General features: G+C 33.5%; 2 protein-coding genes and 1 long non-coding RNA gene across 5 annotated transcripts; 1 reads left to right on the top strand and 2 right to left on the bottom strand.

Annotated features, from left to right (window-relative positions):
- The first annotated feature begins 590 nt into the window (after positions 1–590).
- Positions 591–4,469, top strand: LOC106364275. 2 transcript variants are annotated; one of them, XR_002654147.2, is made up of 5 exons: positions 591–3,172; positions 3,250–3,316; positions 3,442–3,789; positions 3,878–3,989; positions 4,085–4,469. It is a non-coding gene; the product is annotated as an uncharacterized LOC106364275 (long non-coding RNA). The 2 variants fall into 2 exon arrangements; XR_001273153.3 differs by having other exon boundaries at positions 1,103–3,172; positions 3,538–3,789.
- A 7,554-nt stretch (positions 4,470–12,023) lies between these two features.
- LOC106364274 (pectinesterase inhibitor 9) lies at positions 12,024–13,106 on the bottom strand. The gene is made up of 2 exons (XM_013803890.3): positions 12,734–13,106; positions 12,024–12,556 (listed from the first exon to the last, which is right to left on the bottom strand). The coding sequence occupies exons 1-2, from the start codon at positions 13,000–13,002 to the stop codon at positions 12,214–12,216; spliced, it is 612 nt and encodes a 203-aa protein (XP_013659344.1). The 5' UTR covers positions 13,003–13,106; the 3' UTR covers positions 12,024–12,213.
- A 4,383-nt stretch (positions 13,107–17,489) lies between these two features.
- Positions 17,490–19,389, bottom strand: BNAA09G12720D. 2 transcript variants are annotated; one of them, XM_048739772.1, is made up of 8 exons: positions 19,190–19,389; positions 18,955–19,101; positions 18,767–18,864; positions 18,536–18,608; positions 18,384–18,444; positions 18,209–18,294; positions 18,043–18,132; positions 17,490–17,735 (listed from the first exon to the last, which is right to left on the bottom strand). In XM_048739772.1, exons 1-8 carry the CDS (start codon positions 19,280–19,282, stop codon positions 17,643–17,645), a joined length of 741 nt encoding a protein of 246 aa, XP_048595729.1. In that variant the 5' UTR covers positions 19,283–19,389; the 3' UTR covers positions 17,490–17,642. The 2 variants fall into 2 exon arrangements, with proteins under 2 accessions (XP_048595729.1, XP_013661611.1); XM_013806157.3 differs by having other exon boundaries at positions 17,490–17,719; positions 19,190–19,388.
- Positions 19,390–23,084: the final 3,695 nt, after the last annotated feature.

Genomic DNA, 23,084 nt, shown 5'->3' with positions numbered 1-23,084 from the left:
CCCCCCCCCCCCTCTCTTAACTAATGTGGCTCCGCTATTGCTCATACGAACACACACATTAGGCTGCACCAGATACTGCTTTGGAGACAATGACAGGCTGATAATTCGTTGTATGCCCAAAATGCTAGTCCACGATTCTCTTGAGATATCCATTTTGCATCATGTTCAAAGCTATTTATCAAACCAGATACTAGAAGATGTATCATCACTTATTTTCATATTTAATTCATATGCAGCTTGGTCAAGATGTCTAGATGAATAAGCTATATGCAGTCTTGGTTGGTCAAAATAATATTGGCTATATATAGCATTGAAATACACACAAATTTGGCAAACAAAAAAACTCAAGAACTACTCTTTGAAAAATGACTATTAACCAAACTTCTGTTGAGAAGCAATAGGCACACATAATAAACATTTTCAAGATGACATTATTAATAATGACATAGAAATATAGGACATAAACTACACAAGCATGGCTGAGTTGTACGTCGACCTCGAAAATATGCTAAAAATCTCGGTTCGAAACATACCAAACTAATATTTATGTGTTTGTAGACAGATGGCATAATTATATAATTTCCATTATGAACATGAACCGGATATATCTAATGACGTTGGACAGATCCCCATAGCCTAGTCAATTAGGCCTCAGTCAATCGGATACCTCAGGTTATCAACAACAAAAAAAGGTCACGGAACACCCTTGTTGAATATCTTCGGCACACTGGAAAAAGCCTTCCAAAATTTCATTGACAGGTACTAAGATGATGTCGAAATGCAAATAAAAATCCACTATAAAAAATGAGAAAAGCTCAACGGAAACAGCAAAGCTAGTAGGCAGTTACTGGACTATATCAAATGCTTTGGATATATCAAATTTGACTGCACAACATGATACTGTATTGCTATAGTATACTTTTAACCTTTTATTTACGGTGACAACTATATAGTTTAATTATTTTAAAGCGAATAAATATTTATTCCTTGTTGTAAAATTACTAGATTTATTAATGTTAACTTATCAACTTAAATTAAAATTTTAAATTATATTGATGAAATTGTAAAGAAGTTGTAATTTATATAGTTATATATACATGAAATTAAATTAAGCTGGAAAATTTATAATATCATCAATGCATATATTTTATCAGTTGAATTTCTGTTTTTAGAGAGAGAGAAAAGAAGAGGCTTGTTAGTTAACTTTCGAACTAAACTTGGATCGTCCTGGGAATCAGATCCACAATAATAAAACCAGAAAATTGTCGTTAATGTTTCTGTAACATCCGATTTCTGATATATTTAGAAAAGTTTAAGAGAACTGATTTATCTACATATGTCATCAAAGTGCGCTTATCTTTTTGGGCACACATCCGTTTAAAACTCTTGAGTTAAGCCTGCTGGAGTTGGGGTAGTAGAATGATGGGTGATCTATCGGGAAGTGATTCATGATATCGTGCAAGTGAAGCCAAAGCACGGGGAGGGATCATGCGGTGATTGCATGGTCAGTAAACAATACTTTTGGGCTTTAAAAAATTAATGCAATGTTGGTTGCATGGAATGGGGCCTCTGGGATGAGAGAGCGGGCGTGGAGGGTCTATTAGTTGTGGGCGGTCAGGACGTAACAAGTGGTATCAGAGCAAAGTTAGTCATCTCGGTTCTGACCCGAGAGGCGTTTAGAAACCTTTTGTGGCGTGCAATGGTTGCGTTCTGTGACTAGGGGTAAATTATAACATCATGATTTTTAGTTTATGTGGAAGGTTTAACAGAACTGATTTGGCTGTCTATGTCACCATATGTGTTTACCTTCTTGCGCACATCCGTTTAGAACTCCAGAATTAAGTATGCTTGAGTTCGAGTAGTAGAAGGATGAATGACCTATCGGAAAGTGATTCATGATATCGTGTGAGTGAGGCCAAAATACGAAAAAATGTCATGTTGTAATTGCAAAGTCAGTAAACAATACTTTCGGATTCTAAAAAAATTAATGCATCGCCTGTCTGCACTAAATAAAATCCACGGGCCAATAAAATGTAGGAGGCTTATTATCTGTGGGCACTCGGAACGTAACAATTCTATTTTGGACTATCAATGCTAGGTTTTATTTTTGGGATAAAATATTTGATCTTCAATATCTTTTAGATTTTCCTTTTCCCCTTAGCATTTGGACATGATCTCTAGATATATATTTTGTCTTCTCTAGCGCCATAAGGCTATAACATACAATGAACAAATGTTAAGAATAATCTCCTTTTTCTTTTCCAAAAGATAAAGATCACGGTTTTCTTTCAAGATTTTAAAACAATTATGTGTTTTTATGCAAAATAGAACAATAAATATTAAGTGAATGAATTAATCATTATTTTTTTAAAGTTAAAAATAAATATATTTTTTTGAAAGTTAACAAAAAAAATTTTTTTTTTGAAACTTATGTTTTTAATTATTTATTTTGTTAAATATATTAGAACAATGATATTGCTTGGAAAACTTGAAAAATGCCAGGAGGACATGGCTGCAAAATTATGGCCACTCCCACCACATCCAAAGGTTGAAAACGTTAGCAAAAACGTTACATTGTGAAGATATAAATTCTTATAAATCCTACTATATAAAAGGGACTAAATTCTAGCTTCCTAAGCCTGCCACGTCACCTAAAATATTTAGAACCAATCAATGTTACACATCAACATGTAAATTAGCTAAATTCTCGCGACTCCTCATGTCATCTCTGTGGCGGCTCCGCGGTTGCCTCCCTCCGTTGCCGTGACCAAGCTTCCTTCGCGACTATAAGCCACGTTATTTCCTAGCTCCCAAAGTCGTCGATCTCACTTCCAATTGCAGAAGATCTCAAGCCGCGGCAGCCAAATTAGCCAATCTCACTTCTATTTCGTCTGAAGGGTTGATGGTTGACCGTCTCCGACTCTTCACTTCGTCGTCACCACCACATTGATTAATCAATTATCTTCTTTACTCATTTCGTCTCCTTTTATATCAGAATTATGCTTTATGGTTTGAATCCGGTGGTTTATTATTTTTATTTTTGTTTGTAATTGTTTTCAGGCACCACTCATTCCAGCCAGAAACATCCGGATACTCTGTTCACGTAGCTATGTTCACAAGAAGTTGCTTAGCAGAGGATGATACTCTGATCACGCAGCTATTCGTAAAAACGGTATCTATCTCTTCTTGGCCGACTACAAGTAATATTTTTTTGGTTGTTTCATTCAATTGTTTTTGTCTGGTAATTAGGAGATAGTGAAATTGAGGAGACAATCAGAGAGATGGAAGCAATGATGAAATGAAATAATTTGAGCAAGTAAGTGTAAAACTGGAAAGCCTATTATCCTAAGCACTTTGCTATTGACAAAATCTGTTATATATATATATATATATATATAATGATTAGAAGGATGCCGAGAAACAGCTGTGAAATTGTTGCAGAGTGGACGACCGTAATGCAAGAAGCTATATAACTTAAAGGAAACAAAAAAATGTTTTACATTTTTTTTAGGATAAATGGTCATCCGTTTGATGCAGAAATGTTCTACTTGAGGCATGTATGCACAAAGTGACAGAAGAGTCAGAAAAACGTGGAGCATTTTGGTCTGAAAAGTGGCCAGAGTAGAGATTGTTCATCAGTGGTTTGAAGACACATATGGAAATCAGCACAAGAGGATTTCACAGCAGACATGATTGTTGAAAAACTATTGTTTCAGTCATACTTCAAGGGTGTAGGAATTGATTGGTGGTATGTGAGAAACGTTATGGATTGAGAGCTGTATATGGAGGGTAAGCACTGAAAAAAAATCTTTCATCAATACAAAATTGGCTGCATGTATCTGTTACAAAATGATATATCTCTCTTTCTGGCTTTCAGTTTTATTGCTGCATTGAAGGATCTGAGACAGTGAGACTCTGTGTGATTAATGTACTTTCCTCAAACTTACGACCTTCATGATGATTCATCAATTATCTGCACTGAAGAAGAGGTATGTATATATACAGCACTCTCACATATATGCATCTCTATTGCCTTTTTTTATATTTATGAATGCAAAATCTGATGTGTAAACAATACCTTTAGGTGCAGCTTGGTGTCTGTAATGGTTGAAGTGGACCGAATTCTTAGACCACAAGAAACATTTATAGTAAATGATGGCATGGAAAAGATAGGAGAAATTGAGAAGATGATGGAATCACTGAAATGGAATGTAAGAATGACACATTCCAGATATGGAGAAGGAGTGATCTCTGTTCAGAAGTCATGGTGGCGTCCTACAGAGGTCGAGACCATTACATCGGCCATATCAAGTGAAAGAGAATTGGTTTAATATAGTTTTATGAGAATGTTTCTTTCATGATCACGTTGATTGCTTACATTGTATTAGGCCAATATGTGTATCTTTTTTGCCTTGACGAAAATTATATACAAGACATTGTCCCTATAATATAAGCTTTTTATAAGTTTTTAATTTGGTCCTAAACACCCGTCACCCGTGGAATATTTATACTACTGCAGCAAACTTATATAGACTGTCTATTTGAACTATAGGTATAGGATGAGCTCATGTTAATTACATCACCAAAGAACTCTCAATAGAAAAAATAAACTAGAGCAAAAAGAATTATTAAATTAAAAAAAATTATAACAAATTTAAAATATAGCTTCTTAAATTCAATAACCAAACATAGTAAAATTGTTACTATAAGAAATAACTTATAAAATAAATTCAATGTAAATTCTTATACCAAAAATTAATCAATAAATCTTATTTTAAAAATTATAATTAGTTATTCAGATAACATGGTTTTGTTTGGTGTCCAAATATAATAGCATATAAAAAATCAAATAAATATCTATATTTTTAAGTAGTGACAATTGATATTAGGTTTTCATGCTACCTACCTTAAAATATTTTTTTTATAGGAAAATAACAAAACAATTCTACAAAAAAATTATATATCAAAAAAATATTCTATTGCATATAACTTACAGAAACAATGATAATATAAATAGTGAAAGTTGTTATAAAAATAGTGAAATTAATGTCACATATAATTGAAAATGAATTAAAATTTTAAAAATTACATCAAAGTGGTTTTAAGGGTAAAATAAGTATTGTGAACACAAAATGTAGGGTTAGTTTATTTAATTAAATGTGATTCTTTTACAAAATAATAAAATAAAAATATCAACCATAATTTAATACAAAAATGAAACTAATAGATATACTTGCATAGTCCGACAGAAGACATAATGTAAAGTACCTATAACTAAATAAGTAACAGAAATAAACTTATATAACGTATACTAAAACTAACATATTAATATATATATATATATGTATATATATAATAAATATAGACACGTTTTCATCGATAATCACAACAATTACATTAGAAAATTTATTCACCTAACGAAATTAACTTTGTGTCTTTTACAGTAAACGAGTTCAACAAAAAAAGAATGATAAATTTTTTTAAAAAAATTATAAAATAACATTTCATACATTAATTAGAATAAAAAATTTAAACTAAAAACAAATGTTAAGCAAAATATAATAGAGAAACTTCCTGCAAGTGGAATATGATGAGTCCATGTAAATATTACATAACAATTATTAAAATAGGAGATCTCCATTATACAAATGTATTATTTGTATTGACAATTTATAGACTCTATTACATGTTCGCTTCAGTTTCAAATGTATTTTGTTAAAAAAATTATACAATCAGTGAAGTTATTGCTTTAGTCGATAATGTTTGGCAATAAAAATATTAAACTGATAACATGTAGAATCATTATATATATCGACACAAAATAATGAAAAAAATAAATAATATATATAGTAGAAAGTCTATAAATTAATACTCGGCAAATGAATAGACACAATAATTAATAAATTTTAGTAATTTTCAATTGGAAATATGTAAAATATAACTGAATTCGATAAAATAATAATAACATAACTTTTTTATATAAAATATTTATAAAAACATAAACAAATCATCTTTTAAAAATGAATTAATCTTTCTTTCTTTTTAAAAATTTCTCTATTCTGATGTTTTTATTGAATTACAAAGAAAAGACATTTATATACTATCATCAAATTCAACACATATTATATATCAAATAACTTAAATAAGTAGATAAAATTTAACTAACATATAGTATCATAAAGTTATTTTTTTTTTAAAACAAAAACAACTATTGTAAACAAATAAAATATATCTTATCACATATCAATATCTCACCTAAAACTTCCTGAAAGACGAAAATCATTATCATACACATTTCTTGCAAATGCAAACCTAAAAAACATATCACAAAATCATACAAAAAATAATAACCTAGATCACAAGTAAAACATATCCCGCCCGTAGGGCGGGCCGACGCTAGTGATTACTAAAAGCATGTCTTATCCCGTTTGATTAAGAACGTCATTGCCGAAAGTAAAATGTAAACATTACATTGTGAAGATATAAATTTAAAATAAAGTTCGACAAAAAAAAAATCACTTCCTAAATCCTAATGTCACAATACAAAGAGCCCATAGATGACAGAAAATGGTTAAATATGCCCAGCCAAATCTTAAGAACAGATTACAATTTCTTTTAGCGTGCATGAAAATTGAGACGGGAAAATTTAAACGAATGCACAAGCCTTTATATTCGTAAACAAAAAGTGAAGGCATCATTATTGGGAGAAACCCTGTAAATTTCTCTAAAATAATAAAATATTAGTATCTTTATCATATGATTATTTTTATATTTCTTAAAAGTTAAACTGTTAATTTCAAGTGTGAATTGAGTTCTTAGAAAATGTTGAAAGTTTCCCGTTTGTGTTAAACAATTTTACTGATAACTGATAATTTGTCATTATATTTCACATAATTAATAACTAGATATTAACAAATTCTAACCATAATATCGTAGATATCCCGTTAGTTTCAAACTGGCTATAACTTAATATTTATTTATTTTTTGATAAAAAAACTTACTATTTATATTTGTCATGTTATATGAGTTCATTTTCGCGTAATATTTTTTTTGAAAAAGTAACGTAATGCTGATTTAAATTTTTGATATTTAATGATATATGTCTAATATATACGTTGTAATTAGGATATGCAAAGCAAGTAGCATATTTTTTAAATCTAGTGAAACACTGTAAATTTTACTTGATATATTTATCTGTGAGAATATAAAGATAATGTTTTGTAATTTATTGTTTTTTTTATGTTACAGTTTTTAAAATCTAAATTGTTAATAATATATGATATTTACTAACTATTTTTATTTTCTGTTTTGTTAACTGTAATTTTTAGTATTATCAATGCCACTGAGATTATTTCGATCCATAATTACAAAAGATTATTTCAAATCAAATTGATTATATGATGGTTTGGTTATTAGTATTAGATAAGATTTTTTATCTAAAGTAAACACTTTTTAATATAAAAAAGCAGAATTTAATACATCATTTATTAATTTATATTTTAAATTAGTAATTATATTATTAAGTTAAAATTTATATCAAATTTAATAATTCAGGTTCAAATAAAAATTAATAAAAAAAAAACTTGGGTACATATATATTAGCCTGCAGAAGGCGGGCCCACACTTAATATTTAACAGTAAAGTCATAAGTATATTTCATTATTTTATATACTTAGTGCTTGATAAAAGGTTTGTTCATTACTTCTTTTTTCTAAAAAATCATTGCTTATTTGTCATAAGAAACTGCGTGATGTCTTCACACAAACATTAGATATACAAGCGACCTACATTTTGCAACAGAAAAGATAGTCGATAACTTTCCATATCGCAATGCAAGGATTCAAGAAAGAGAAATCATACCTTCGCATCTTCTTGCTTCATGTAAGAGAGTAAATCCTCAATAGTAACTATCTCAGCCTTGGTCATAATTTCAGCATTAACTCTATTAGTAGCTTCTGAGTTTAACTCAAACCTGAATGTTAAAAAAACCAAGCCGTTATATAGAGTAAAGATTTAGTTATGCTACACAAGTCAATACATACCAAGCCAGGTACTCTCTGGTTGCTTGAACATCCATGTCAAAAAACACCCTTGAAGATGATAGACACGACAGAGATAAAGCACCTGTAGCATAACCAATTTTCCATACCAAAATAATAAAAATTAGTCAAACAAATTGAGCTTACTACAACTTTTAACCACAACAAAAGCTAAGTATTACGAACCTTCAAAAATCTTAGGATTCACAGTTGTTACTAAAATAACACTTGGAGGTTTTCGAAGCGATTTAAACTTCTCACACAAGTCTGTAGCTGCCTTGTCCCATAAGTAGAGCTTCATCACAGGTCCACTGTATCAAAGCAGACACATGTACTACGCAAAATCATATACATATAGAGCTCCAAAAAAGAACTTACTCATATGTCTGAACATGAATCAGAATTCGCCGCATGGAAGCTATTTCGTCCTCGTCCAGCACAAGATCCTCGGTAAGAGTCTGCTCATTCACCAATCTAATATGATCAATGTAATCTGTGTGTTCAAACAAAACTTGTGTATAAAAACAACACGTAATTATCTGATCAACATAAACAGATGAGACTGAGATATCTTACCAAACAGATCCCCTTTGAGGCCGCAAACCGCTTCGAACTCTTCATAACCATGGAAACGGAATCGATCTTCAGGAAACCGTATAGAACTATCTGTGAGAACAGATAGTACGGAGTTCCATGAGAAAGCAATGGTGACGTCTGGATCAGCAACCTGATACACCTTCTTGGTCTTAGAACCAAAGTAGTTGTTGAGTCTGTAAGTGGAACCGGGAATCATGTGTCGCAGATAGGTTTCAATCCTCGATGGTGGGATGAATCCCTGAATCACAGTGCCCTGTTCAAAACAACGAAGTAACGATCGTTATCAATCTATCGAAAATGACAAAAAGCGAAAGCTATCGTAACAAACCTCTTAGTCAATCAGAAGCATCTCTAGACCAATAAGGGTCTTTGTGATTGCGTTCCTGGCCTCCCAAAAATGGATCAGACGAAACCTCAACTCGCTTTCCTGTGGTCCAAACGTCACATTTCTGAACATCACGACGCCATCGTTTTTGTCGGAAGAGACATCGGAGCCGAAAACGGCCTTGCCGTTACGTTTCTTCGTAGAGGTATAACCGGAGACACCAGATTGGCCAGTAGATTCCATCGGTGCGACGGTATGGGGCATCAGTGCCACGGAGGGATTCATAGGTGCGGCAGAGGGCTTCATGGATGCCGCGGAGGAATTCATCGGAAGCACGGATAGTTTCGTTGGGGCGGCGGAGGGTTTCACCGGAGCGGCGGAGGGTTTCACCGGAGCGGCGGAGGATTTTGTCGGGGGCACGGATGGTTTCGTCGAGGAGGCGGAGGAGACAGCATCCTTGCCGTTAGGTTTCTTGGAGAGAAGATCGCCGGAAGCGGAGTTCTTGCTGTTGGAATTCATCGGTTGAGAGAGTATTGCGCGTAATAAAACTGGGGGAATGATCGGGGTTATAAAAGAAATAAGATAGAAGGATGCGAAACGAACCCATTAATGGAGGTTTAAGGCAGATCTGATGGAGGATTGATTGAACAGTCACGAACCGATTGACGGAAGAAATGGAAAGGACAGAAGGAATCAGATCGTTGTCTGCGCAAGAGAAAAGAATCTAGAGATCGTCGAGACGGCTAGAGGAAGGTCTTGTCTGTTTTGCGTAAGTAACGGGCTTACGGGCCAACTCTGTATCAAACTAAACATCGAGGCCCAATCGGTTCCGACGTGGAAGAAACACGCGACGCCATTGGCTAAATATTTTATCCGACGTGGATGGCCTAAACGATGAGGATATCCCCCTTTTACTTATTGTATGATAGTCTCTAGTGTCTATTTCGGTATGTAATGATCCTTATATCCTAGCCACTCGTCAAAAATCAGCAAACAAAAACCTTCAACACAGTTACCTGGATCTCACAGTGGATTCTCTCATCAACTTGGAATCCCGAACTTGGAACCTTCAGGCAGTTAGGACTTTAGTGGATCTTCGTGATGTAAAAATCATTGAAAGTATCCCATTGAGTAAACATCAGATGCAAGATAGGAATTAATGACATTTTACTAACAATAGAAAATATTCGGTTAAATCAGGGTATCAAGTGGAACAGGTATATCCTGATAAGGAAAAACCATCAAAATTTATTGGATCCACAGTGGATTTACTTAAAGCTTTATGTTGGAAAGTGCGGTGTCCGCCGACTATTAAGCATTTTTTATGGCAACTCTTTTCAGGTTGTATAGCGGTAATGAAAAACCTCAAAGCGAGAGAAATACAAGGGGATATACATTGTGCTCGATGTGAAGACTCGGAGAAATCAATAAATCATGTGTGTTTTTGAATGTCCTCCAACACGTCAAGTGTGGGCATTATCTAAAATACCATCAAATCCCAATTTTTTTTCCTACAAGGTCTTTTTTTGGTAATATGGATCATCTTTTTTTAGAGAGTTAATCCAAAGATAGATACCATTAATTTGCTTGGAAATTATGGTATATATGTAAAGGTCGGAATAATAAAGTATTTAGTAATCTGGATACTGACCCAAGAGAAACACTTAAATTAGTAGAATTGAAATCAACGCTTTGGGTTGAAGCACAAATACTCACCGATCAAAAGAAGGAACTTCAGGTGCAGACTAGAATTCCATTAGTAACGTCAGGACGTTGGTGCTTTATATATGGTTTATGGAAAGATAAAGAACTATTTTTAGGACAAGGCTGGTATAGTACCCTACCGGATTTTGATGGTTTATTAGAGGTGAGGAATGTAAGGGCATGTCTTTCACCTTTTCATTTGGAGGTGGAAATTTTAATTTGGCCAATGGAATGTATGAAGAATTTAAGATAGTTTCAGGTTATTTTTGCTACTGGTTGTTCTCAATTGGTGAAGATGGTTTCGGAACCAGAAGAATGATCAGCATTTGAAAGTTATCTGAAAGATATCAAGTTTTTACAAAGAAGTTTTCTCAACTCAGACATCGTTCACGTATTTCGAACGGAGAACCAACGGGCGAATAGCTTAGCACGCAGTGCTAGGAGACAACCGTCTTTCGTCGTTTACATAGATACGGAGTTACCATTTTGATTTAGAGAGTCTATGTGAATGTTTTGTTGTAAAAAAAAAAAAAAAAAAAATCTCTAGTGTCTATCAAATAATTTTTTTTCTTAGTCTTATATTTTGTGTTTCTAAACCGTCAATTGCGGGAACAAGATTTCGTATTTGATATACGTAATTTTCATATCACAAAGGTGGGTAGTTGTCGTTGAAACTTTGTCCTATAAGAATATTTTTGAGCTTGTGAACACAATTATTAAGACAAACACTAAGGAGGTTAAAAGTGCTATACTACTATCTAATAATATAGTCGAATCAATGACTCACTTTAATCTTTAAATTAAAAATGTTGAGTCGATATTTCAAGGGGAAATTGTTATCATATATTACACAGTTCATGACAATGTGGTCAATTATACGGTTGTTAGCCTGTTGTTAGTGCAGAGATTGCTAGCAAAATGGCTTTAGTTTATTAGATAGCATAAATCATAATTATGTGATATCAGTATTTGTTTAGCTAAAAATTAGGTTGTTCCTCAATTATTATGTATAGAACACGTTAATTTTGTCCTGAATCACTAGAAACAAATCAAGACTTTTGTCACCGGACAAAATCTTGTCTCCTAACTTTCTACCTTGATTATGTTTTTTTATTTCAGTTAATTACTACAAAAACAATATCTAAAATCTAAAATAATTGGCTAGTGACTAGTGTCGACTAAAATAAAGTTCAGAAGAACATTATAGCGAGTGAATTCATTTAACCTTCACCTTTATCAATGATTACACGTAGCAAAATAAAACTGAAATAATATATAGTGCATAGTTTGTTAATACGATTCGGTAATATCTTTACTTTGAAATTAGAGAATTTGCCAATAAGAAAATATATCTAAAATTTATCCAAAAACAAAAGCACATGTATATTTAATTATGATACAATATTAAAGAACAACAAAGGTTGAGTTTTCTTTCCGACCGACAAAAAGATGATAAACATTTTACACAGTTTAAAGATTCGAGATTTTACATACAAGCCAAAACTTTTACATTAATTAGTCATACCAAAAAAAAGGACTCAGCTCCAGTTAAGGAATCTTCGCGCTTCGTTTCTCAGCAAAGTGGTTAACCAACGCAAGAGCATTGCTAGTGACTTGAGCTACGTGAACCACTTTCAAACGAATCAGCCTCTTCACTTTGCCCTCCATGGCTCGACCTGAGAATCCATCTAGACACGTGGTTTCGTCTGTCAAAGCGGCACTAACCCACGTCTGAACGTTACTCATCTTCCACATGAAGTCCTCACCAGCCACAGCATGACCAGCTCGACCTAGTTCTTTAACCGACTGGCCTAACCGGTCCACGCTGTTGCCTAACACTTCGATGCAATCTTTGATTGCTAAATATTCTCTACGTTTGAAACTTGACGTTCTACATATACATAAAAAGTTTATCCAAAAATAAAATCAAATCTACTGTTATGCTAATATAACGTATTTCAGAAAACATACAAAAACTCCAGAGATGAGTCTAGTTTCTTTTGTCATGGAATCTAATTAAGTGATTGTGAAGCAAACACGTAATTATTAATGGTATACGAGAACATACTCTTTGGTTAGTTTAGCGACGAATATAGCAACGGATCTGGCTCGAGACAAGCTGATGGTGAGAGCCGTTTGGGCAAGATCCTGGTCGTTTTTGTGTCGAATCATGGTGGCGTAAGCAGAGAGTGTATGCACGCATAGTAGTGGATATCGGGTGGTTTGGCATGATGTCACGATGAACCGATCAAGGTCGGACCGATTTGGAGTTGCGGATGAAGACTGGAGAATGGTTGAGAGGAGTAGAACGAGAAAGATTGTATTTTTAGGCTCCATGATGTGTTTAAATGTTCTTGCTTTATTTTTGTTTGTTTGAAGTGAAGAGGAGGTTTATAAGGGATTGGTATTATTATGGGACTTGATTCAAGTCAAAAAAATCAAAGTAGAGAGACTTTTGCATATATTTTTATTAAAAAACAAAAACAAAGAAAAATGTTTGGGGTAAATCTCACTGACAATCTTGTTCTACAATTTTAATCTAATTAAGTAATATTTTACATGTATGAGTGTGCAGATTATAGTTTCAAGATGAGTCATCGATCAACACATGTTAGAGTACTAAAATAAATGTATGCTGTGACCGGTATGACATGGTAGAACATGATTAATAGAAAATTTTTAGAATGAAGTTCTTATTGAAATATAAGAATCCGTCTCTTAATTTTTTAAAAGTTAAGAGTTAAATGTTTGTTGTGACCGGTATGACATGTTAAAGCATGATTAATGGAAGATTTTTAGGATGGGGTTCTTAGCGGAATATAAGAATCCGTCTCTTAACTTTTAATTAAAAAAGTTAAAAACCGCTATTTTAGAGTACAAAAATGCGTTTATAGTTTTTAATAAATTTAATATTTTTAATGCGTTTTTAGTTGGTTTGCGCCATTTTTAAGTTGAAGTAAATATTCTCCATCACATTTTTAAGATGTTTAAGACTTTTAAATTTTATATGATTTTTTATATTTTTTTATGAATACTGTATTTTAATATAAGAAATCTTATAACATTGAATATAAAGAGTAAACAATTTTATTTTATGTGATTTTCGAATAACTAGAAATTATTTATTTTTATTTTACATATAGAAAGTATTATTTAGGAAAATATATTGGAATATATTATACTTCTATTTTAGAGAGGAAAAAGATAGCAAATAAGTTTGGAGATTATATTACTTTTACGCTCCCTCACAGACCACTCACAGCCGTGGTTTAACGTTTGAAGTTTTCGCAATTTGTATTTAATTAGTTTTTTCCAACGCATTATTGTGTTTTTAGGATGCTTATCCAGACCATGTGGAATAACGACAAGAGGTTCATGCGCATTTTTTGGGTTACTATTTATTTCTCAGCGCGAACGGATGAGCGTTGAATCCGGGTAATCAGGACAGCTGAATAGAATATTATTTGGTCTTATTGAGTGAAACCCAGTTTGATGTGCGGTACGGATACATTATATTGTCTGCCATCATAAAAGAAAAACTCTTTTTTTTCCATCTGTTGATTTATTAAAGGAGCAAGATCCAACTCCGAAAAACATTACAGAAAAGCCCAAGACAGGCCCAACTTTACATTAAAACCAAACAACAACAGAAAATTAAAGCCCAATCGCTAAGTCCAAAAGGAAACACCGCCCCAAATCACATTACGGCACACGTGTAAACACCTCAACAGCGAGGTACACGTGTCGTCACATCCTGACGCCTTTCCCCATCACCGGAGAAATCAAGCGACACGTCGTCGAGAAAAAACGCACCGGCTAAACCACCACCACCGACCACGGCTGAGCTGCTTCCACGGAGAGTTTCCATCGAACTACGTCGAGATCTCATCCGGAGCCCCCAAACCGTCCGTCGCTGGATTAAATCCCACATCTCCATCTTGTTTGTCTTCAACCCTTTCGCTTCATCACCATCGGAGAGTATCACCTCGATTTATTCGAGATCTCTATCGAAGGAACTCACCAAACCCCATCTATGTTTTCATAAGAAAAAACAAACCGGCGATGTAAAGCTTTGGAAGCTTTCACTCCCAGGATCCAAAAGCCGGCGACCACCGCCAAAGGAGACGGCACGGCCCCAGAGTCAAGAAGCAGTCATCCACCAAACGACAGGTGAATACCAGAACATGAAACCTCTCGATCCTTCCTCTGTGTTCATATTTTAGAGAGAAGACAGAGCAAAAGGGGAGAGGTTTTTTTATTTATAGTCTCATAAAAGAAAAACTCTACAATGACAATTTCTTGATCATGAAAATTAAGAAAAACAAACTAATTTAGTAATAGCTTTGAAATAAATTACGGAATTAAAGAAAATTGTTATCTATATTTTAAATTATATTATCTTTTATTTAAGATGTTAACTATAGATTACTATCAATTTTAAAATTATGTTTATCTGATATTTGTTTTTGTAGATTAAGATACAAAAAGTTTAATTAACAATGATGTGAATCTTCGATATGATCGACTGATTCTTTACAAGCATATATAATAATTGATATAATTTTATAATTATTAAATTATGTAAACATACATATCCGACATGAAAAAAAGAATTTTTTTACATATCTGACATGATGAAAATAGCGAATCATAAATATTGAGAAACTGACCAAGGAATTTTTGGATCTAGAGAATAGAATATTGACGCTGTATTTTACAAAAATATAATATCATATTACATATGTTCTTATATGATTGTTTTTATTGTCGAATTATTATCAAAGAAAATACCACAAATGCTCACATATATGATTGTTTTTATTGTCGAATTTTACAAAAAAAGATATTATTTTTATGATTTTTAGTTTTCATCCAGTCCTCTTATCAGTCTCGATGATATACAAAAATGAGGTAATAGTATATATTTTTAGCAAGAAAACTGATATATGTACAATTCAGAGTCTAAAACTTTTTAATAAAATATATATAATAAGTAATCATTTATCCAGTTTGTCATAATTGATTTAGATTTTTTTTAGAAAAATTTCTAACAAACACATCATATTTTATATGAAGCAAAAAAAAATATATATATATATATATATAATTCATTATTCAAAAAGTTGTTTGTAAAAAATATTATTTTTATTTTCCTACTATCAGAAATTTAAATATTCTAGATAATAAAAACTATTTTATTGAATAATATCTTAAATATTACAAACTATTATCTAAAATATTTAAAAATATCTCATGAAATATTTTCAAATGAATTTATTAACATTTGACATTCATTTGATAGATTATTATTATTATTATCTTAGTTACTTAAAAATAGTAATTCTTAAAAAGAAATTCTCAATAGAGATACTTTAGATCCATACTAATAAATCATATAGTTTCTGAAAATTTTGGAAAAAGATATAATAGTGTAATTAAGTATATGGTTGATAGAATAAGTTCATGTGAATAAGCCCTTTTACAAAAAAAAAAAGAAAAGAAAAAAAAGATCATGTGAATCTACTCGGAAACCGTACTTCGGTAGCCCAAAGATGAAGATAGGCACGTAGACATGATTCTTTTATCAAGTCATTTTGCTTTTACTATAGTTACTGCATAGCCCAAAAGATAACCCACAAAAAAAACATATGCATGTGAACGTAATAATTAGGATAATTTTGTCACTGTGGAAAATAAAATAAAAGCTAAAGGTGATAATGAAAGGCCATGCTTGGAAGCTGGAACCAATAAGTTTTCAAATTCATAACAATTGTGTTTCTTTAATTATTGTTCCCTTTATAGTATACCATACTTGATTCATTTATTTTCTTTTTCCACAACTTTATAATGATTGATTCATTTCACTTATTACGAGTAGAAGAGATTTGATCGTTACAGCGAACATGGTCCCATAATGACACAGACATGCAATGAACGAAAAAGGGCCCAGCTTATGAAAGTCGATATTTTTTTTTTCTCTCAAATCTGATATTTTATATAACAAAGATTTTTTACAAACAAAAGATCAAAAAGAAAAGGGCTCCTGGCCTACCAACAAGACCCAACTACAACACTAGAAAACCAAACACAGGCCCATATCCACTAACAAACAGATGACGCAAAACAACGTGTTCAACTCAGGAGAAAAAAGGGACACGTGCAAAGACAATATCACCGTCTTCTTCCACCTGCGAATCGTCGCTGCAACTGAACCAAAAACCACCGGAAACCACCGGAATCACACCGAAAACGCGAGCCACCATCGATTTCACCGACTTAAAAGTCGTTATCGGAACAAACAGATCACTTTAACTCCGGAATTAACCGGGAACACGACCACAACCACCGAAAACCACATCCGACGACTGTGTTGGAAGTTTTACGGATTCAGCATCTTTCCACACATACGCCTAAGTTTTGGATAGCATCAATCAAATAAACTCAAGATCTCATCCAAACCCAGACCACCCAATCACTAAAACGAAAAACGTCATACAGCTCGATCACTTCCGAGGATTCGATAGCCGGCAACCACCACCGAAGAAGAAACGGCACGGCCCCAGAAACAAAGCCAGTCATCCACCAAACGATCGGTGCGATACTGGAACAAAAAAACTAAACATACAGTACCGAAGAACCAACGATACCGCATGACGGACCAGAAACTAAACAAGATAAACAGAACTGAAATAAAAAGGAAGAAGCCCAACCGACGACGTGGCTAAAGGAGCCCACCATCGTCGGCCGAGAACTATGCTCGGAGATCGCTTAACTTTTTTCTCTCTCCGTTTATTATGAAAGTCGATATTTCGAGACTTGGTGCATGTTAAAATGTGAAAATTTAGAAAATATGACCTTAAAGACATAATCATTCGTTCGGGAAAAAAGAAATACATTTTACTCAACAAAATAAATATAAATACATTTTACCCGAGCATAGTAAACATTTCAAAGATTGAGAAATCTTTGAAGACTCATCACTCATATGATTCTACACCGTCAAGTACTTTAGAACTGAAGCACGCACCTTCTCCATGTAATCTCCTGCTTCTTTCTGCAAAGATGAAAAGCTTTAAAAATTTTAAATAGGGTTCCACATTCGGTTTTCTGTTACGTTTAACGTAACCGAATCTTATTTCGGTTTGCAATTCGGTTAATTCAGCATAAATACTTCTCTAGTGTTCGTTCAGGCTACTAATAAAGAGCAGATCTGTTGCGGGTATATAGGGTTTGGTTTGGTTCGGTTTAGTACGTTTATTATGCATTTATGCCTAGCTCCGGTCAATTCGATTAGAGATTTCCGGTTTAGTTTAAAATCCAAATTCAAACCATAACCATGTTCTTTTGTCAATTCAAACATCCACCGGGTCTACTAACCTGGTTTCCTCTGTATGCATTTGCTATGTTTTCATCAAGAAGTGTCAACAAAGACCTGTTGATCTCGTTTTTCTCCACCATATCCAACAACTGTAATAAGAATCAAAAACAATGGTTCAAAATGATATCATGAAACATCATCATAATGTTTTAAGGTCACACATACTGTTGCTTTTATGTCGGTTGAGGTTAATATCTTGGTTAAGCTATTTGTAGCGGTCATAAGCTCCTTTTGCATTTTGTCATAAGCCTCTGCATATCAACACAACAAAGAGTCAAGAGAAGTAATCAAAACCCGTAAGATGATACAATAGTTAAGACCATAAAGACAGAACACAAACCTATTCCTTCTTCTAAGGCTTTTTGAAGTGATTCAAGCTCAATCAATCTGTCTTCATCTTCCTACATGATGAAAAAAAACAAAAGATTAGTTAAGTGGCCGTTGACTACTCCACTGGTGATGGATTCAAATGTTGTTTGAAGAACATTGTACCGCGGTTTTTGTAACCGCAAACCGGATTTGCCCGATTTCAAGTCGAATTTGCGCAAAAAACTCGTCATTTAACCTACAAAAAATTTCATTAAAACATGAACTTTATTAACACAAAGACTCAAACCTTTTCTAACTCAGTTCTGTCTTGTAATAAACCAAACAACATGTTACACTTTGGCGTTAATATAATTCGATGAACTCACTTAAATAATTAAAAACATTTTCACTAACCTTCCACGAAGCCTAGCGATTTCAAACTCAATCTCCTGAGCTTCCGTATCAAGAAAGAACTCAATGAGCTCAGCGGAAGTGTCTGGTACAACTCTAGACTGACAAAACCCATGACGAGACAAGCATCATCAGTCAAACAATACTATCCATATATGAATATGTAAAAACCAGTTTCAGTTTTCATTTACCTCTCTAAGAGCTTGACGACGCTCTCTCTCTTCACGGAGTTGTTTCTGAAAAGCCTCTTTAGCCTCGGAGTCTCTCTCTAGCCTGCGTTTGAACTCAAGGCGAGCGATATGACCAGTTTGAGCAGGACCTAAGATACCTTTCGGATCCTTCCTTGTGATTAACAAGAAAATTTTCAGACAAAGTCAAGAACAAGAATCGTAAAAAAAAAAAGATGGATTATGATTCGTTCTTTACCCATTCGCAGGAGATTTTGCCCCTTCTTGTATTAAATCTCGGGATTGTACGGACGGTGTTAGCAAAGGCGATTCCTATTGAGAGCGAAGCCATTGTTATTTTTATTTTTTTGTGGGCGGCTTTGCTTTCACTAGCTACGTTACGTTATCTCCTTAACTATCTCTTATCTGTTTTTTTTTTATGGCGGGACTATTTGTGGCCGTTGAATTACGATTGATTAGAGGCGTTGGATCAGACTGTAACCGTTGAAACGTTTTGATCTGATGATCATCGTTCGTCCACGTGACAATATGAGGAGGACAAGTATTAATTTTGTGGAAAGGCCCAGTTAAGCTGAATCTTGGGCGGCCTTTCTATGGCCCGAATGAATATATACATTCTGAAGCCTTTCAAGTTTGACATGAACATATGATTATGATGAACTGACTTATTCTATAGCCCCAGTGTTGTTACTGGTTAACAACTAATCCTTTTTTTTGGCTACAGTTAACAACTAATCACACATTGTCACCAAGACTTGTGTGAAACCCTCTCCTTTCTCCTTGCCGTGGAGGCTTTCCCACATTAACTCTTCTCAATCAAGGCCACTATTTCCTTTGCTTGATTAGTGTTATTCAAGCAATTGGTCGCACAGATAACTGTATAACTGAAATAAATATCATTTTTCTGGATTTTAGCTAATGATAATGTACGCCTGCCATAGTCAGTGGGTTATCACGTGCGTTCACTCTATCTATATCAAAGTACATCATCCGTCTGATGGTCGTTGGAAAGTCCATTAAAAACTTTTTTTTTATCAACATTCTATTATATATCATTAAAACTGAAGGAAAATTACTCTTGCAGTAAATGGGAAACAACGGTTAAACAAACCAGAGCGGCTTTAGCTAAAACATCTGCAACAATATTTGCAGAGCTAGAGATAAACTTAAAGATAGAAACTAAAAGAAAGACATAAAGCTTCGAATATCTGATAAGATGCCCGCAATTTCGTTCAGAACGGTCCCTGAGCACATGGTAGAGACTAAGACCATTGAGTCTGAGTAAATGTGGAGAGTGGTTACACACATTCGCCTTCAGTGGGCTTCAAAGAGCTTCTCGAAAGCCAAAGCTTCAGCAGTGAGGGCGGATCCAACCTTGGAGCGGAAGGAGGAGTCTTTTATGGTGGGAGCAGTAGCTGAGCATGTTAAGGTCCATCCCATACCTGCAAGCAAAGATGATTCTTGCCAAGCTCCATCCACAAAGCAATTTGGAAAACGTAAATTATCACCAGCTATAAGAGGAGTTGGCGAAGAGGCAAGATTTGGAACTGGTTGGAGGGCCTCCTCCCATCCTTTTGCAGCTAGGACTGCCTTTGCGATACAGTTTTGGACTGAGATGGATTTGTCTTCAAAGAAGTAAGTTCCTGGCCGTCCATAGCGTCCAAAGGAACCAAGGGATCAGCGGAGTTGAGACCAGAGTAAAAGCTGGCAGGTTGATGTCATATTGGATCCTTGCTAACATGTTTTGAATGTTTTGGGTACCAGCCTGTTGGCCGTCTGTGAAAGACAGAGGAGCTTGAAGCCAAACCTCTTTGGAGGGAAATAACACTCTGAAAACAGATGATTCATAGTTTCCATTTCTCCGCATCTCTTGCAATGGATATGCTCAGTAAGTCCTCGAATAGCAAGCAAGTTTCCTATAGGGAACGCCTCGTTTAGAATCCTCCAAAGAAAGTGTTAGATCTTGGTGAAGTGGGAATTTTCTAGACACACTTGTTCCAATTTATCGCATGTGCTGCTAGATTTGGCGTAACCAAAGGTGCTAGTTTGTAGCCTGATTTGGTGGTATAAGCACCCACTTTATCAGCCAGCCAGATCAGTTTGGCTGGTGGGCGGAAAGAGCTCGGAATCACTTGAAGAATTTGGTCCTCATGGTGAGGTAGGTGAAGTCTGATTATGTGTATATTCCACTCGTTATTTTCTAGGAAGAGGAGATCACTAACCCTTAGGTCGGAGGCTGCAGAGATAGGAGGTCCATAGGGACGGAATTTAAAACTTTATAATTGATTTTGTGATCATTAAATCATTTTCCGTATTATGTCTCACTTATACAGTAACGAAAAATCATTTTTTTTGATAAATCATCCATTATAAATGTATTTTCTAAAAAACATATTAGAAATATAAATGTATTTTAGTGATATTGATAACCAAATCAATTTTTACAAATAATCACTTAAATAGCTAATTAAATTTTATTGAAGAAAATAAATTTATAATTGACTCAATAACAATCCAAGAACCATATTTTTAAGGAAAAACATTCAAAATTGACAAGTAATAATATAAGTCAGTAATAATAACACGAAGAACCGTGTCAGCAATGCGTATATCTACTGATATACATCATTTGTATATATCATATTCATATAATATATACATTAGGTTAAGACATGCGCCTTGCACGGAATGAACATTATATATAAAAATTATTTTATGTTTTATTTATTTTACATATTACTAAATAATAAATATATATTGAATAATTAAAAAATCAGTAACTTTTACGTATACAGTTAAATTGGTGCAAATATGTAAATAAATTTTATTAATCCAAACAATTTTTTACTTAATATGGTATATAATTAAATTTAAAAATATTAACATATATAGTATATTTTTAGTATTAATATTTGTTAAATAATGATTTTTACTCATATATATGTTTTTTGATCATTAGTATCTTTTATAGCAAAACGTTTATGTCATTTATAACAAAATTTTCATTGACAAAATTAGATATAGTATCTTCTCACTCTTGTATTTCTATACTATTTCTGTGAAAATGAACAATATGTTGTGATCTTCAATTTCGACATTTCTCTTTTTTGTCGTGTTCATCAATCAATAATAAGCTAGTTTCATGTTCTATTATGTTTAATGGTTGCATTTTTTTGCGCAACATTTAATGGTTGTATATTAGTACTATTTTCTTGATTAATGGTAGAACACATCAAATTACCAAACTAAATAGTATGAATCAGTTCTTGTATTTTTGTACCATTCGCAAGAAATAGAATAATACTTACATCTCTACTTTTCAGGGATATTGACAAACATATATACTTCATGTTACTCCGACTCAATCACCTACACTTTTACGGTTGGTATTACTATCACCATCGATTGTTTGACAAATTAATTCTTTTCCAATTTCTAGTATACAATTAATGTTTAGGGTTTATATTTTGATAATTGAGTTTTAGGGTTTATATTTGGGTTTAGGATTTATATTTCGGTTTAGGGTTTAGTAATTAATGTTTAGGGTTTAGTATTTAGAGGGAAGCGTGAGGTTTAGGGTTTAGGGTTTAGTATTTAGGAACAAGGGTTTGGAGTAAATTTTAGTATTTACGAGTTGTGAGTGGGTTTGGAGTCATATACTACTTTAATGATATGGTATAGAAAATTCAGATTGGATTAGTGTTTAGTATTTAGTATTTAAAGATTGTTGGTGTAGTTTAGTCCTCCTATACTACTTCGGTATATGGAATAAAACGCTCAATGCATATGTATATGGTTAATTAACGATTTTAACGTGTAACATGGGTGTCTCTTTCTTCCTTCATTTTTGACCATATATTATGTGTGATATGTCATGTTTACCGGGTAACCGCAAATGAGAAGGGTATAACCGGCTCACTTTAGGTACACATGTTAGATTCTTCATTATGTTTGAGCTTATATTCTATTGATTAGGGTTTAGCTTTTATAATTAGGGGAATATAATAATCGTTTAGGTATACTATTTAGCTGATGTGGGAGGGTCTAATACGTAGTGGTTAGATGTCAGATTGGTGTCCTATACTATTTCGTCTAAATAGAATAACACAGCCGTAAATTGTGTGTGGTTATTA

The sequence above is a fragment of the Brassica napus genome, chromosome A9, assembly GCF_020379485.1.
Source record: "Brassica napus cultivar Da-Ae chromosome A9, Da-Ae, whole genome shotgun sequence".
Classification (NCBI taxonomy): Eukaryota; Viridiplantae; Streptophyta; class Magnoliopsida; order Brassicales; family Brassicaceae; genus Brassica; species Brassica napus.
Note: the sequence above shows the minus strand (reverse complement) of the source record. Positions and strands in the feature narration are given on the sequence as shown.

Coding starts and splice junctions, on each gene's coding strand:
- LOC106364274 (XM_013803890.3), bottom strand. CDS start 13,002: ATGGAGCCTAAAAATACAATCTTTCTCGTTCTACTCCTCTCAACCATT. Junction 12,557..12,733: donor GTCGCTAAACTAACCAAAGA/GTATGTTCTCGT, acceptor ATGTATATGTAG/AACGTCAAGTTTCAAACGTA.
- BNAA09G12720D (XM_048739772.1), bottom strand. CDS start 19,282: ATGGCTTCGCTCTCAATAGGAATCGCCTTTGCTAACACCGTCCGTACA. Junction 19,102..19,189: donor GCAAAATCTCCTGCGAATGG/GTAAAGAACGAA, acceptor ATCACAAGGAAG/GATCCGAAAGGTATCTTAGG. Junction 18,445..18,535: donor TTGCGGTTACAAAAACCGCG/GTACAATGTTCT, acceptor TTCATCATGTAG/GAAGATGAAGACAGATTGAT.